This window comes from Pantherophis guttatus, chromosome 9, assembly GCF_059756535.1.
Source record: "Pantherophis guttatus breed Tessera chromosome 9, ASM5975653v1, whole genome shotgun sequence".
Lineage (NCBI taxonomy): Eukaryota > Metazoa > Chordata > Lepidosauria > Squamata > Colubridae > Pantherophis > Pantherophis guttatus.
The window spans coordinates 6,831,126-6,848,020 of record NC_142071.1 but is presented as its reverse complement, the minus strand read 5'-3'; the positions used below and the strand labels follow the sequence as shown (position 1 = coordinate 6,848,020).

Below are 16,895 nucleotides of genomic sequence, written 5' to 3'. Positions count from 1 at the left end.
TTCTGGTCATAATTTTATGTATTAACAACGGCTAAAAAAAAAAAAAATCTCCAGAGCAAAGAAGTGGATGAAAGCTGTAATTGTGGGTCTATTGATCGGGGGATTAAACCCCATTTAACTTTGCAGTAATAAGCACGCCTTCCAGAGGGTGTCAAAAAACAATCAGGTGGTCCACAGCATAATGCTTTAATTACTCCTTCTTCCTCGCCTCTGTGTTATCAAGGTTAAAACCAAAAAACAGCATGATCTCTTAAATCAGGGGTGTCAAACTCGATTTCATTGTGGGCCGCATCAGGGTTGTGTTTGATCCCGGAAGGGTGGGGGGGTGGCGTGACCGGGGTTGACGTGGCTAGCTCAACGTCACTCGTGTCGGGGGCTCCTGTGGTGGCCCGAGCACTCTGCCAGCGATAACAGGCTCCCGAGTTCCGTTTTCGGCTGCAACGGCCTCCTGCAACCCTCGGCGAGCGAAAACGGAGCTCAGGAGAGCCACTTGCGGTCCTCCTGATCTCCATTTTCACTGGCCGAAGCACCAGGGGCCAGTCCTTTGCTGTTTCCAGGGTGACCTCGCGGGTCAGATCTAAGCAGTCCGTGGGACGGATCCAGTCCGCGGGCCTTGAGTTTGATACCCCTGTCTGAAATGATTTTAGCAGCTTCCTTTCAAGTGTGAATAACAGCCTTCACAAAAGGCTCCAGATCAAGTTATGCCCATCGCAAGAATTCGATGACATCCGAAAGGGGAAAAAAAAAAGATGCAAATGATTTCAATTTCCTTAAATTACAAAGGTTGCCACTTTTTTCTTTTGAGGAGGTAAGAACAATGCAGATTATTTCAGCCACTATTCTTCCCTTCCAGTACCCACGTTGATTAGGGGATTCGAAGTCACCTACAGCCTCACATCTCAAGCAAGTGTTATTTTTGCCAAATGCTTGGCAGGAATCTGGAAGCAACAGCAAAATAACCCAACTGGCTCAATAGGAGAGATCATACTGCATCTTATTTTTTTAAAAAACAACACACAAACAAACAAAAGAAAAGTCTTATTCCTGAATGAACCGAAGTACAAAAGGATGCCCACCTGAGAATCTTGGTATCACAGACATTCACACATTTTGCGAGAGAGCAGTAGTCTTTGCACAATTGAACACAGGAATTTAACCGTAAGCCTATGGCTCAAAACGGGGAGTGGGCTTCCTCCTCATCTGCTCCAAAGCGTGCTTCCTGTCAACTATCGGAAGGCAAAATTAGCACTGCGCATTTTCCGTTGCAAATCTGTACCGCCACTGATGTGCTCGCAGCGTCCCCTGAAATTGTTTTCTTTAAGGAGAGAACGTCAAGCTTGAGTAAGATGGAACCACAGTACCAGGAAATAATAGATCTATCTAGGCAGGGATGAGCTTCAAAAAATTTAGCAAGGAGTTCTCTACCCGATTGCTTGGTGGGTGTGGCCATGTTGGCCTCCTGCACCATGGAGGGGGGGCGTTTTTGTCCTCCCCAGGCTCCAGAGGCTTTTCTTGAGCCTCCGGGAGGGCAAAAATGGCCTCCCCAGGCTCCGGAGGCTGGAAATGGGCCCGTTTCCGGCCTTCCCTAACTTTCGGTAGGCCCGTTTTTCATCCTACCCAAGCTTCTGTGCATGCCCTGCACTTACCTGCATCCAAAATGGGCCGCGTGGGGACTCCTGGGAGGGGCGGGTTGGGCAGGGCCAGCCAGTGGGATTTGGGGGTTCTCCTAACTGCACAGAATCTTAGCTAGAGGTTCTCCCGAACCCGTGTGAACCCCCAGCAGTCCACCCCTGTATTTAGGAGAGCTTTCCTCCTGCTTCTACTCTACCATTCAGAACTTCCTGTACCTTCTACCTGCTGATTTAGTACAGACTAGGAACTCATCTTCATTCAACATAACCTTCCCGAAATGAAATCACGGTAGCCAGAGCTTGTAAAGTCCCACTTTGGGAAAGACGTAAGATGAGTAGGAAGCAAAGAAGCTGGACTTTGTTTTGGAAGGGTGGTTCGTCGGTTCTGTTCTCCTCTTGATCAACTTTTCTCCTCCTTGGTGGGACAGCCAGGTATTCCCGACTCCCACGTTTTCTGAATTAAATTTCCTCTGCCCTCCAAGCCCAGCTGTCCTTGGAATTGCCGAAGGAGGAGGAAGCAGTCTTGCAAAGGCTAAATGAGACCCACACCTTCCTGCTCCTTGCAAGATGTTCATCTCCACTCCCATCACAATAGATCGACGCGTCAGGGGATACTAGCGACTTGCACCCCCTCCCAGGTCCCCAGGATCCAAAGGTTACCAGGAAAGACCCCACTTTAAAATCTTCATGAATCCTAGGCAGTCATTAAAAGAATTACTCAGTTCTAGGTGTCAATATCTGCTCAGCATATGACAACCTCATTGCTCAAAGTATCATTTGACATTCACTATGGAAAAAAAAACCTTTTGGTACCTCCATTATTATTATTTTTTTCACAGTCGCACAGACCCCCAGAGAAGGGCTGAAACAAGATGCTATTTCAACGAGGATGTCGTTGCTCTGTTTCCTCTCTCCAATTTCTTGAAAATTCCTTTCTTCGGTATAGATTTTATGTATACCTTATCGCCAGCCTGCTGTTGAATGTTCTTAGAATTTGTTGGGCGATGTTTTTCACCCTGCCATGTTGCTTTTTTGATAGCCAAGCTACCTGCTACAAACAATTATATCATGAGGAGCTCAAAATCTTAACTTGGTTGTAACTCAGGTAAGTACCAGAATCTCATATTATCATCTGAGACTATCGTCTTTAAGAGAAAGGAAAGAAGGGAGGGAGGGAGGGAAGGGAAGGGGAAAAGGGAAGGGAAGAAAGGAGGAAGGGAAGGAAGGGAGGAAAGGGAGGAAGGAAGGAGGGGAGGGAAAGGGAAAGGGAAAAGGAAAAGAAAAGAAGAGTGTAGGAGGGAGGGAAGAGAAGGGGAAAAGGGAAGGGAAGGGAGGAAGGAAGGAAGGAAGGGAGGAAAGGGAGGAAGGAAGGAGAAGGGAGGAAGGGAAGGAAGGGAGGAAGGAAGGAAGGAGGGGAGGGAAAGGGAAAGGAAAAGAAGAAGAGGGAAGGAGGGAGAGAGGGAGGGAAGGGAAGGAGGAAAGGGAAGGGAAGGGAGGAAGGAAGGAAGGAGGAAGGGAGGAAGGGAAGGAAGGGAAGAAAGGGAGGAAGGAAGGAGGAAGGGAGGAAAGGGAGGAAGGAAGGAGGGGAGGGAAAGGGAAAGAGAAAAGGAAAGGAAAAGAAGAGGAAAGGAAAGGAAAGGAAAGGAAAGGAAAGGAAAGGAAAGGAAAGGATTACAAACTCTCTTTCTAGCCTAAACTTTGGAACATTAAACAAGGTAAACTGCCTTCAATTCATCCACCGATCAAGCAAAACCGCACCATTGTTGCTACCAGAACAGAAAAGAGTAGATCTACTATGTTGCTGTATGTTCCGGGTAACTCTTAGTAAAGCCTTTTTGCACAAGCAAACAGACACAAACGCGACATGTTTATCAAGGCCTCCGACTGTCGTCTTCCCTTCCCTTCCCTTCCCAGACAGGAAGCAATGATGGCGGAACGAACAGCTTCCAATGGTGAACGGGGTAAGCTCCTTTACATGGTTCTGGCATCCTCAACCGACTTGAAACAGGACCATCGTGGACATTCTGGCACCCTCTGAATGAGGCTGGATCTTGAGAAGACTTCAGCAACCCACACGTGAAGTGTAGATCCTTCTTAGCTTTATTGCAGTATCTGTTCCCCCTCTGCATTTGGAGCTGGTGCAAGCTAGCAATTGTTCATTCAGAACATCCCATCCTCAGAATGCCTGTTTCACCCCCTTGCTCCACAGTCACACGTCTGAGGTTCTGATGTTTTCATCATCCAAGTCGATCAGAAAACGGTGCTCTTTGAAGTTCTGGGGTTCCGACCTGTGTCGGAAACGCCTGACCTGGGTCTCTCCAGCATCTCGCTCCGCGGACAAAGGGGCAAACCCAGAGTTGCTCAGCTCCTCAGCCTGTTCCTTGGACGTCGGCAGCTGCTTCTCCTCCAACTGTGGCACGGGCACCCAAGGCAACCAGCAAGAAGTGGAAGGACTTTTGTGACCAATCTTGGACTCTTCTCCTCGCTGCTTTAGCCATGCTATGGATGCCGTGGTGGAGCCGGATAAGGTGGGGCTTCCTCGCTTATCCATCGACACTGATCTCACCAAAGGCATTTCCTGCAAGGCAAAACCAGAAGATCAGTCACAGCTAAGAATCAATACAGGTAGTCCTTGGGTTCTGTCCGTAAGTTCAGCGACCGTTCAAAATTACTATGGTGCTAAAATAATAAACTTAGAACAAAAATTGCAGCGGTTGAAGCGACCTTTATAGTATTTTTTATCTCTTTTCTCCACTACTGGTCTTACCTCCTTCGAGACCGACTTCTGCCACCAATAGCCTCCCACCGGCCAGTCCGCTCCCACAAAGAGGGTCTCCTCAGGGTGCCATCGGCCAAGTTATGTCGGCTGGCGACACCCAGGGGGAGGGCCTTCTCTGTGGGAGCCCCAGCCCTGTGGAATGAACTGCCCCCAGAAATGCGTAAGATCTCCGACCTCCGTGTATTTCGCTGTGCCCTCAAAACCTTGTTGTTCCGCCAGGCCGGGCTATCAATGTAAAGATTTTAATTGGTTTTAAATGTGGGATTTTAAATTTGGGGGTTTTATAATTGAGCCAATTATTTAATAATTTTAATTATTTTTAAATTTTGTTTGTCTTTGTGCTTTTAATCAGGCTGTACACCGCTCTGAGTCCTTCGGGAGAAGGGCGGTATAGAAATAAAATAATAATCATAATTATTGGTTAATCTTTAGTGAGATTCACAGCCTTTGAGGCTGGTTAATAGCTCAGCAGCTCGAGTCCTAACCAAGGACCTAGGAACTGTTAAGGTATCGTCGGAGGATGTAAGCTGTTCCGAGTAAGGTGGTTTTTTGTAGAGTCAAAATGTTCAAGTCTGGCAAATTTAGAATTTCTAAATAGCGGGGTAGCCCTTTGGGTATTGCTCCAAGGGCTCCAAGGCTCTAATCATCATCATCATCATCATCATCATCATCATCATCATCATCATCATCATCATCGGATCTCCAGATTCTAGAGTCCCCGCCGCCTCTCCAGCTTCAACAGTCTCAGCCCATACCAAGTCATGATGCTCCAGCCCATTCTGCACCTAGCACGTTCCGCACCCACCTGGCCTGCAGATACACAGCACAACCCACCACTTCAGCTGCTAAAGAGCCACCGCCCACAGGTGAGTCCCTCCACTGGGGCTCGTTGCTGTTTTGGGGGCAGCTCTCTGGCCTTCGGGCCACAAGGCAGGAGTGAGTGGTATGAGCCACGGTGGCGCAGTGGTGAGAATGCGGTACTGCAGGCTACTTCTGCTGACTGCCGGCTGCCTGCAATTTAGCAGATCGAATCCCACCAGGCTCAAGGTTGATTCAGCCTTCCTTCTGAGGTGAGTAAAATGAGGACCCAGATTGTTGGGGGCAATAAGCTAACTCTGTAAAACCGCTTAGAGAGGGCTGTAAAAGCACTGTGAAGCGGTATATAAGTCTAAGTATTATTGCCTTCCTTCCTTCCTTCCTTCCTTCCTTCCTTCCTTCCTTCCTTCCTTCCTTCCTTCCTCCCTCCCTCCCTCCCTCCCTCCCTCCCTCCCTGATTCCCTTTCTCATTCTTCTTTCTGGTGGTGCAGTGGTTTTTTTTTTTTTTAATTTTTTTAAATTTGATTTATATGCCGCCCTTCTCCGAAGACTCAGGGCGGCTTACAATGTGCTCAGCAATAGCCTTCATCCTTTTGTATATATTTATACAAAGTCAGCTTATTGCCCCCACAAACTGGGTCCTCATTTCACCTACCTTAGAAAGGATGGAAGGCCGAGTCAACCTTGAGCCTTGGAGAGATTCGAACCAGCAGTAAATTGCAGGCAGCTGTGTTAATAACAGGGTGCTTAGACCACTGTACCAGCAAGGCTCTTTAGAGTGGTTAGAATGCAGCATTGCAGGCTAACTCTGCCCACTGTCAGGAGTTCGATCCTGACTAGCTCAAGGTTGACTCAGCCTTCCATCCTTCCGAGGTGGGTCAAATGAGGACCCAGATTGTTGGGGGCAATAGGGTGACTCTGTAAACCGCTTAGAGAGGGCTGCAAAGAACTGCAAAGTGGTATATAAGTCTAAGTGCTGTTGCTATAGTCAAGCAGCCGTGAGACATGTGCTCTGAGATCAGTCCCTACTGTGGTCTCAGAGTATGCTGCATGCTTTGCTTGGGTAAGACAGTTATGGAACTGGACCGCATGGTGCCTCTGCATGACAGGAGAAGCGTGAGATCTTCACTTAACAAACATTACCAAACTTTATGACAAGCTCTCAATTTCCATGATGGTTGCAAACTAAGGGTGTGCACAGCATTGATGTCATGCTGTAGGACACATCGCTGGGCACAAAATTCAGCTTCCTGAGAATCTCATCTTTCATTGTTATCCAGTGATGGTAATTGCAGATGTTGAGTACCTAGAACAGGGTGCTTGAAATGCTAGCTGGATTTTAAAGGGACAAGGCAGGATGAGGAAAACTGGGACCTTCCCTCAGCTTGTTCGTTCTATTTATTTATTTAAGCAAATTTATATGGCCACCCAACTCGCTCTTGGGGACTCTGGGCAGCTTACAAGGATAGAGCCCTAATACAAAAAGCCAATAACCCTCCATCCTCTGGTGACAACAATCAAATGAGCCATTTGATGGGCTCCATCTCACTCTGGAGTACCCAAGACTGTTGGCAGAACCAGGTCTTCAGGGCCTTCTGAAAGGAATGTCAAGGTGGAGACCAACCTTATCTCTGCAGGGATGATGTTCCACAGGGAGAGGGCCACCAAAGAGAAGCTCCTTCCTCCTGCTCCCACTAGATGGACCTTCTTAGGACAGGGGATCTGTAGCATTCTCTGCTTCTCCACTCTGGTGGGGCGTATAGATATGACTGGAAGAATGAAGGAGTTGATGTTCTACAACTTCTTCATTCTTCATCATGGGACTGAGTCTTCTGAGAATTACATTTTAATCATTTGCTAAGACACTTCACCCATGCCCTGGACTCCTTGGCTTAAAACAGAGACAAATCTCAAAATTTGGGGGATTGGAAAGAGAGTTAAAAGATTTCTGGAGCTTGGGTTGTTTGAGAAGTTACCTAGCTCTAAAGTTTGGCCAAACATCTCGTGATCACGGCCCAAAGCTGAATGGCCCATGCCTCTAATTTTCCCTGGTGTTCCCTGCAGTCCATTTGTGATCTTGTTATTTGCGGTATGTATGTATTTATTTATTCAGATGGCTGGAGAAAACTCTTCTGGAAATGAGCTCTTTTTCAAATGTTTGCTTGAAATTATGAAAACAGATGACCTCCGTTTCAAAGAAGCAAAACGCAAAAAAAAAATAGTCAAAGTGGAAAGAATTTGACCTACTCTGGGACAGCTCTTTAATGCCTGCACCGCACCCGTAATCTCTTTGATCCAGCTTTTCATGTCTTCAGGGCTGTAGGCCTATCAGAAAAGTAAAAGGGAAAAGATACCATCCAGAGCACTGTGAAGTTAAAATCATGGACATTTTCTGACGAATTATTTCCCTTTTTAAATCCGAAAAAGTCTGCTTCACATTCATTTACACTGGCAGCCATTAGGTTCTGCACTCATGTCAGAAGCATAGAGGCGCTTCCGGGTTGAAAGCAGGGGTGCTATTCAGCAGGTTCTGACAGGTTCTGGAGAACCGGTAGCGGAAAATTTGAGTAGTTTGGAGAACCGGCAAATACCACCTCTGGCCGGCCCCAGAGTGAGGTGGGAATGGGGATTTTGCAATATCCTTCCCCCAGGAGTGGGGTGGGAATGGGGATTTTGCAGTATCCTTCCCCTACCACGCCCACCAAGCCACACCACGCCCACCAAACCACGCCCACAGAAACGGTAGTAAAAAAATTTGAATTCCACCACTGGTTGAAAGGATTAGCTGGTGACATCGCTGTTGCCTGGGGGGGGGGGATGCCCAGTTGGGGGCTCTTTTCATTTCCACGGCAGGAGCCGGAGGGAAGGATGGGAGCTCAACCCCACTCTATGGCAGCACTCGGGATTCGAACGTAGGTTTGCTAAACTCCATCTCAGTGTCCTAACCACTCTCCTGATCCAACCTTGACCCTTCTAAGACCTAACATTTCCACAGTTCAGATTTAATTTTTTTTTAAATAACCTTGAATTGTTGATTTCTCTTCAAATGTGGTACCTCTTAAGGAACCTAAAAGGTGGGTAGAAGTGAAGAAAGGCCCTTTCTAAAACTTTCTCCTCAATTATCAATGTCCTACGTAAATTCTGGCCACTATGAAAAGATCCACCAGAGGGCAGATATGAGATTTGGAACTAAAGGTATGTATATAAATCTGACTTAGCAAAAATGCAGACCTTGCTAGATTCTGATAAATACCATTTTTTCAAAAAGTAGAAGTGGTTAATCTAACAGACTACGAACCGAAAACTCTCATTCTGCCCTCTGGATGAACTCTGTCTTGATTAGTATCTGGCATGAAATATCCTGAAGTTTTAAAAAGCCCTTAAAATATATATTTTGCAAGTCCTTTCTGAAGCTCATACATCTGGTTGTAATTGCTTGATGCTAATATTAATGGCAGTGCTAACATTAGGAAATGTCTTGTTTTGATTACTTCACTGTTTTATTTTGATAGTGGCTGGCATGGTGAAGATTGAATGCTGAAGTGCATTATATTGTATTGATTTACAGTACTGCATTTAGCCGTAAGCACACACTACATTAAAATTAACAGGATCACTATAGTACTAGGACTATAAGCCATGGAAGGTCAACAGAAAACCCCATGGATGACTAATAACTGACTATTTGCATTTAAATTGATTGCTTTAGTACCCAGAAAATAAATAAGTACAATAGTGGCCAAAATTGTGAAAATCTTTTGGGTATTTTCTTAAACTAGCTAATAACACCTCTTTGTTTTGGAGTACCATAAAATTATATATCAATGGAAAGATAATTTAGTCAAGAATGTCATGCAATAACTTTCATGAAGGATTTGCTATTGGAATAGCAGTTACAGTATAAAGAAGAAAAGTGAAACACGTAGAAAAAACGAGATATACAAAAATTATCATCATGTCATGTAAATACTTAGCTGGGTAACCTTTAGTATGAATTACGGCCTCACAATGTCTTCCCATGGAGTGAACCAAGTCTTTTAGTTCTGCAGCTGTTATAATGTGAAACCAAGATTGAATGATGGCTTCTATTAACTGGGTTTTATTGCTGGGTTGCTTCTGACTAACAAGTTTCTTTAGTCGGCTCCATCGATTTTCCATTGGGCTATTCCCAGGCCATTCCATCAGCGGAATAGGATTATCTTGAAACTCCCACCAAAAAAGTGGTGTTATTAGCCATCAAACCTCAAAAATACACTTTTCCCAAAAGGTTGCCACAATTTTAGCCACTACTGTATATACAAACTAGACTGGAAAAGACAAAAAAGAAAAAAAAACGAAAAAGGAAGAAAACAACAACAACAGGATCACAACTAAAATATTCAGTATATTCATATTCAAAATATTGAATATTCATTTGAATATTCATTTGGATATTCAATTTGAATATTCATATTCAAAATATTTTTGCTGTTTTGATTCTTCCTCCCCCACCAGCTGTTGCTCTTCAATGTATAGGGACTTTCTTTGACTCCATTGGCTGAGAATTCTATACTCAGGTTAAAGATTAACCTGAGATTCTATTCTCAGGTTAAAGGCAATTGCTGCAACCAGCAGAGACAAGGTTAAGCCAGACCAGGAACAGCCCATCTTTCTTATCCTGGAAGATTTGTTGGGCTACAGTCAACTTGTCTCCAGAGGCCTTCCATGGACAGTGGAGAGGCTACCATCTTCATCTCAATTTTCTGGTTTTTCAGAAGGTTCCATGGATATCTTAAGCCAGGAAAAGGCTATGTTGCTTGCTTAGCTAGTTAGAGGGACCCTGGAAAAGGGGATGCAAAGCCACAGGACCAAATGCAAGATTGAGGCTTGCCCATCCCTATCTTAAAAAGATGCGTCAGGTTGCGTCTGGCAAACTGGAGTAAAATCCTTTGGGGCTCTCCTAAGGGAAACATATGCCTGGAGAGCAGGTCAGGTGGGGTCTCCATTATCTAATATTTTGTCGGGTGCAAGCAACTAGAACAGCTTTGAGAATGGGTCAGATTGTTTTTTTAATTATTATTGTTGATCACCAGCTTACAAGAATCTCTCTAGACCAGGGGTCTCCAACCTTGGCAAGTTTAAGACTTGTGGACTTCAAGCAAAGCTGGCTGAGGAACTCTGGGAGTTGAAGTCCACAAGTCTTAAACTTTCCAAGGTTGGAGACCCCTGGTCTAGACTGTACAGACTCTCGAGACTTGGGAAGGCCAGATAAAACCTAAAGGTTTGACCTCAAACATTTCTCCCCCCAAAGGTCTAAGCTAAAATGTCTTCTTAACTCCCCCTATCAGGGCTTCCTCTCCTTCAGTTGATGGCTCCACCATATACTTTAATCCAGGGGTATCCAAACTTGGCAAGTTTAAGACTTGTGGACTTCAAATCCATGGCTGGATGAGGAATTCTGGGATTTGAAGTCCACAAGTCTTAAAGTTGCCACGTTTGGAGACCTCTTGCTTGAATCAAAAAAGAAGTCAAGGCTCACGTAACTGAAGGAATATATACTAGCCAAAATGCATCCTCTTGGTCTTCCTCAAACAGATAGGAGCTACGCTCTCTTGCACAACTGCTCTCCACACAGTTGCTTACCCAGTAAACAAAACACAACCAACTGTAACTCCTGGACAGGTGCAAAAAAAAATCCCCCAGCAATATGCATTGCAAATGTCATTCTTAAAATCATCTGCGCTTACTCCATTGATTATGCTCTTCCCTTCCAAACCATTCACATAAAAATTCAACGTTTGGATGGGTTCACCTATCTGTATCCGGCACAGTTTTCCTTCCACGGAATTTGAGCTGGGTCATTGCAAAGGACCAAAGGTTGCTGACCTCCACTTGGATTTCCTACTATTTAAAGCACCCACAGAGAGTGCAAGAGCCGAGGTGGTGCAGGGGTTAGAGTGCAGTACTGCAGCTACTTCAGCTGACTGCTAGTTCAGCAGATCAGCGGATCAAATCTCACCGGATCAAGGTTGACTCAGCCTTCCATCCTTCCGAGGCGGATAAAATGAGGACCCAGATTGTTAGGGGGCAATATGCTATTTAGTATACTGTCTTTGGTGTAAGCCGCCTAGAGTCCTCGGAGAGTGGGCGGCATAGAAATATGACTAATAAATAAATAAATGAAAGAAAGAAAGGAACCAGGCAGGACATTTTCTGTGCTCTTTGAGAAAAATAGGTAAAGCTTTCCGGGGTCTCTTCAAGCTACATGTTTTGTGCGATTGTAAGTCCACATATCAAAAGAAAAGGATTAGGGATGACATGATAGCAGTCTTTCCAATATTTAGAGGGCTGCCACAAAGAAGAGGGGGTCGACCTATTCTCCAAAGCATCTTGAGGGCAGGACAAGAAGTAATGGATGGAAACTTATCAAAGACGGATCCAACCTAAAATTAAGGAGGAAACTTCTTGACAGTGGAAATAGCTTGCCTTCAGAAATTGTGGGTGCTCCATCACTGGAGGTTTTTAAGAAGAGACTGGACAGCCAGTTATCTGAAATGGAAAAAGTCTCCTACTTGAGCTGGGGGTTGGACTAGAAGACCTCCAAGGCAGGGGTGAAGTGCTACCAGTTCGGGCGAACCGGTAGTGCTTGGAAGGATGGTTTAATGGTGAAGCAGAACCACCAAGCAAGTGTGATTCTGGATAGCTGAACACATGAACACTTGCCCTAGAGCTTCCTGTTCCTGTGCAAGAAATGTAACCTCTTGGTTGTCAGACTCCCAGAGGGCTATGCGGGCGTCCAGCTAATCTTGTAGGCTGTCTGTGTCCCAGGCTTGGTTGAATCTTGCTGGGTGATGATGTAATGAAGAGGCTTATGTTCTGAAAGCGTGTTGGGCAATTCCTATTATGGCTTAATGGCTTTCCTCCTGTTTTGGATCTTGAGTGAGGGCTAATCCTATCACCCTGGAGCTGAAGGCCTTTTGTCTTGTAGATAAGATGGCCCAGTCTTTCTGGGGCTATTTACAAAGGTGGGGGCAATCACAGCTGTGCCATGCGATCGGCAGAACCTTTTTTTTTTACTTTTTAAAACCATTTTTTTACTACCTATTTTCTCAAACCGGTAGTAAAAAAATACTTTATTTTTTTTTGAAAAAAAGAGGTTCCGAGGATCGCGTGGCACAGCGATCTGCCGTCCCCTTCTTCTTTTGCCCTCAATTGTTCCCAGCATTAGGCTCTTCTCCAGTGAGTCCTTCCTCCTCATTAGGTGGCCAAAGTATTTGAGTTTCATCTTCAGGATCTGGCCTTCTAAAGAGCAGTCAGGGTTGATCTCCTCTAGGACTGACAGATTTGATCATCTTGCAGTCCAAGGGACTCGCAGGAGTCTTCTCCAGCACCAGAGTTCAAAGGCCTCAATTCTTTGGCACTCAGCCTTCCTTATGGTCCAACTTTCACACCAAAGGTACACCTGGACAACTCCTTTGGTGTTTGATTCTATTTCTGCCCCTCCTTGACTTCCTATGTTTCTAAGCCATTCTTCGAATCCAAAGAGAGAGAAAATGATGTGTGGAAAAACACACGGCAAAGCCACCGTCATCAACTCCATTTGCAAAAAGCCCCTACAGCTTTCTTAGAAAAGAATAATGAAAGGTTGAAGGCTGGGGATTTACTCATCACTGCAAAAGTAGAAAGAGGAATGGGGAAGGGGAGGGGGCCAGAGGGATGGCAGTAACATTCTGCTTAATTAGTGCATTATAACTCAGTTACATTTCCCATGTCAGTCACCGCGCAAATATGCAACCCTCGTTCTCAGCAGGCTGTCATTTGAGTACGGCTGTAAAACATTGTCCAAATTCCAAAACTGTCTTAGGGAGACAGGCGTGGAGTTAGCTCCAATTAATTCAAAACAAACCTGTTCGCAGTTTGCAAATTTCAAAAGACGGACCGCCTGTCGCCGATCTTCGACAGCCATTGATTGCCATTCAGATATTCACAATGGTTTTCCTCTTTTCATCTGAGAAATGTTGGGAAGCGTACGCTCTTGGTCGCTGATGGTTTTCAGGAAAAAGGGGGACAGCCATTTGTCTGGGATGGAATGAGGACTCCTGCCAGGGGTGAAATCCAGCAGGTTCTGACAGGTTCTGGAGAACCGGTAGCGGAAATTTTGAGTAGTTTGGAGAACTGGCAAATACCACCTCTGGCTGGCCCCAGAGTGGGGTGGGAATGGAGATTTTGCAATATCCTTCCCCCGGGAATGGGAGGGAATGGGGATTTTGCAGTATCCTTCCCCTGCCATGCCCACCAAGCCACGCCCACAGAACCGGTAGTAAAATAATTCAGATTTCACCACTGACTCCAGCCTATGGCCGGGGGTTGGACTAGAAGACCTCTGAGGTGCCTTCCAGACCTATGATTCTATGAATTTCAGGCAGTGGTATTTAAAAAAGAATGCAAGATGTTCTTGGCAGGAAGATATTGCATCTCCAGAATTCTTCTAACGGCAAGCACCCTATAGAATTATCTCGAGAAGTTTGCATTAATTTTTGAGGATACTTTGAGTGTCTCAATAAAGGAGAATATGTGTAGCTCAGGGTTCAAATGAACAAGCTCTTTTGAGCTTGTTTTCTTGCAGATGTTTCCTTACCCAAATTAGTTTGGGTATGTTACCTAGTTTGGGTAATGAACCATCTGCAGGAAAAACAACCAAGCTCGGCGAGCACCTCCTCATTTCTAGTGCCTGCAAAATGCTTGCACACAACTCTTCGTTTCCTAACATCGGATACTTCCTAAATATCGTTTCAACACACCTGAAGAGCAATTCTCTCCCATTCCCCCCCAATCTGGGGAAAGGTCTCTTACTGCAATCTTCACACACGCATTCCCATGTTTATGGCCCTGTTTCTGCAGAGCCTGTGCAAACAACAACTTTCATTACGAACATGATGAAACGGAGAAGTGAAATTGTGGCAATAGCTGGATTCTCGCGCTTCACTAGGCTCCCCTAGGCTAAAAATGGTCTGTGTATGAAGTCTCACCTCATCTACCCTTTCTGCTTGACAGCCTGTCAACAAAGCAACCTGTTGGGCAGGGGAAGAAGGCTTTCAACTGTCAAAAGCTAAATTGATGGCCTCGCAAACTAAATTTTAAAAAATGCGGCCTTCTCCGCTAGGAATCCATTTTTAAACACGCGAAGGTTTACCAGCCTTCTGAGAAACCAGGTGACTTTCAGAATCTCTGAAAACATTCAACCAGATAAACCTGCTAGGAAGTTCTACAGGTGGTCTTCTAAAATGCGCAGCATCCTGGCTACGGTGAACTAAAAGTATATATAAACCAGACCCCGATCACTGGAAAAGGGTTGGAACCCCCTTCTTAGAGAAGCCACATTTTTAACAGATTTACAGAGTTAGAAGGGACCTTGTAGATCATCCAGTCCAACCCCACCCCATGCCCAAGCACGGCTGTCTTTAGAAGAGCATACCACGGCCCTGGCCAGGGGGGCTTTCTATCAGGTTCGCCTGATACGCCAGTTGCACCCCTTTCTAGATCGGGACTCCTTACGCACGGACACTCAAGCACTCGTCACTTCTCTTCCAAGGTCTCTTCCAGCTCATTCATTCATTCTATTCTATTAATTCTATGTAGGAGTTTGCATACGTGCAGGAATTTTCCTATCTCGGAAGGCAAACCTCAGATAAGGAAGGTTACATGCACGTAGGCGCCAGGAAATGGCATTAGAAAATAAGACCCCAAATCTGTAAATAAGAAGAGCACGAGAGGATGAAGTGGGATATGTTATACTTTAACTATAGCTAAACATTATAAGTGCTTAAGCAAGCAGTAATGGTTAACCTATGATTTAAGTTACCTGGAAGATTCTGTGAGCCAATGATATGCTGCCAAATACGCTGTAACTTGTAGTAACAAACTATATAATGTCACTCCGTAAAGCAATAAAGTACCACATATTTCCTCAATCTTTCTGCGTGTGGTCATTTACAACAATTCTATTCTTGTGAGCCTCAGAGATGGAAAACTGGTGTCCATAGGTAACAGTAACAGGTAACAGTAACAGAGTTGGAAGGGACCATGGAGGTCATCTAGTCCAACCCCCTACTCCCGCAGGAGACCTAGATAGACCGTTCCTCTGTTATACAAATTTTCCTGTCAAGAGGTTTTTTCTTTTAATTAGACAGCCTAAGTTGTAACCATTATTTTTGGTCCTAGATACTATGACCACCTTCCTTGTAGCTCTCCTTTATGTACCTCAACATGCCAATCAAATAGGAGTATAGAAAATGTTGTAGGGATAAAATGCAGTTATTGACATAATTACTTCAGGTCGTATGGAAAACCAGTAAGAAAATAATCATAAAGCTCATGGCTAGGAATGTTTCTAAAAGGGGGGGGGGAAGCATAACCTCGTAGAACTGTGATGTTAGAAGAAACGTTAAGGATCCGCTAATCCAAAAAGAGAGAAAGAAAAAACCAGAAACAAGAGTTGAGAGGCTAATATAATTCTTCCAGTTTGTTTGTTTTTTTGGAGGGTGGGGCAGACTTCAGGTTCCAATTCAAATACTTTTCATGTATGGTCAAATACGTTTGAGTGATCACAAGTTCAAAAAAGAGGAAATATGTAGCCCTTCTTGAATTGCTGAACTACAAATCCCAACACCCAGCATCATTGCCCCTGCTAAAAATGATAGTTCAGCAACATCTGGAAGTTTCACGATTTGCAACGTTTTTGGGAAGAAGGCTTAAGCAACTTCCAAACGATGGAAATTTGCAAGACCCTATTTCATATATCATCATATATATTTTACCTGGATATAGAAGGTCCGGTAGCTTGTTATAATTTCGAAGAGATTATCCCTCATTAGAAGGTCACTTGAAAAACAAAAAAAGAGAGAGAAGTATTAACCTTAAACTTAACTGCATATACCAGGAACATTTTTTTTTCTGAATGCCAATTTTAGTAAAGAATTAATTCAATATTAATATTAACTGAAATTGGAATGGGTGGCTTTGCTTGGCGTTGTTTCTGAGACTCTCGTTGGGATGATTCTTCAGCTCACAAAAGCCTGAGAAGGCCGTAATGAGACAAACTACATCACGATTGTGTCTGTTTGCCCCCTCATGAGGGACAAGTTCAGGTACCTGAGCCGTGGTGGCGCAGTGGTTAAAGTGCAGTACTGCAGGCTACTTCTGCTGTCTGCCGGCTGCCTGAAATTTGGCAGTTCATTTCTCACCAGACTCAAGGTTGACTCAGCCTTCCATCCTTCCGAGGTGGGTAAAATGAGGACCCAGATTATTGGGGGCAATAAGCTGACTCTATAAACCGCTTAGAGAGGGCTCTAAAAGCACTGTAAAGCGGTACATAAGTCTGGGGTCGGCAACCTTAAACACTCAAAAAGCCACAAAGGTCCTAACTGGAAGCCCCCCTTCAATTCTGGAGCTGACTGGAAATCCGGTTCTCCCACCACACAGTCTCCTCCTAACGTGGCATCCCTTTTCCTCTGCTGACCGGAAGTCCGGTTCCCCCATCATAGAGTCTCCTAGCATAGCGTCCTTTTTCCTCTACCTGTCCTCAAAGAGCCACAAAGGTCCTAACTGGAAGCCCCCCCTTCAATTCTGGAGCTGACTGGAAATCCGGTTCCCCCACCATAGAGTCTCCTTCTAGCGTGGCATCCTTTTTC

At 44.9% G+C, this 16,895-nt stretch overlaps 1 protein-coding gene across 4 annotated transcripts in view; it reads right to left on the bottom strand.

Moving 5' to 3' along the window:
* Nucleotides 1-16,895, bottom strand: part of PLEKHA2 (pleckstrin homology domain containing A2) — a 114,487-nt gene continuing 97,592 nt past the window's right edge. For all 4 annotated transcript variants that reach the window (XM_087875904.1, XM_087875903.1, XM_087875902.1 and 1 more), the window contains exons 10-12: nt 16,023-16,086; nt 7,474-7,551; nt 1-4,209 (exon numbers count right to left, since the gene is read on the bottom strand). In XM_087875904.1, coding sequence (XP_087732030.1) covers nt 3,841-4,209; nt 7,474-7,551; nt 16,023-16,086 — 511 coding nt within the window. In that variant the 3' untranslated portion in view covers nt 1-3,840. The remainder of the gene's footprint in view (nt 4,210-7,473; nt 7,552-16,022; nt 16,087-16,895) is intronic.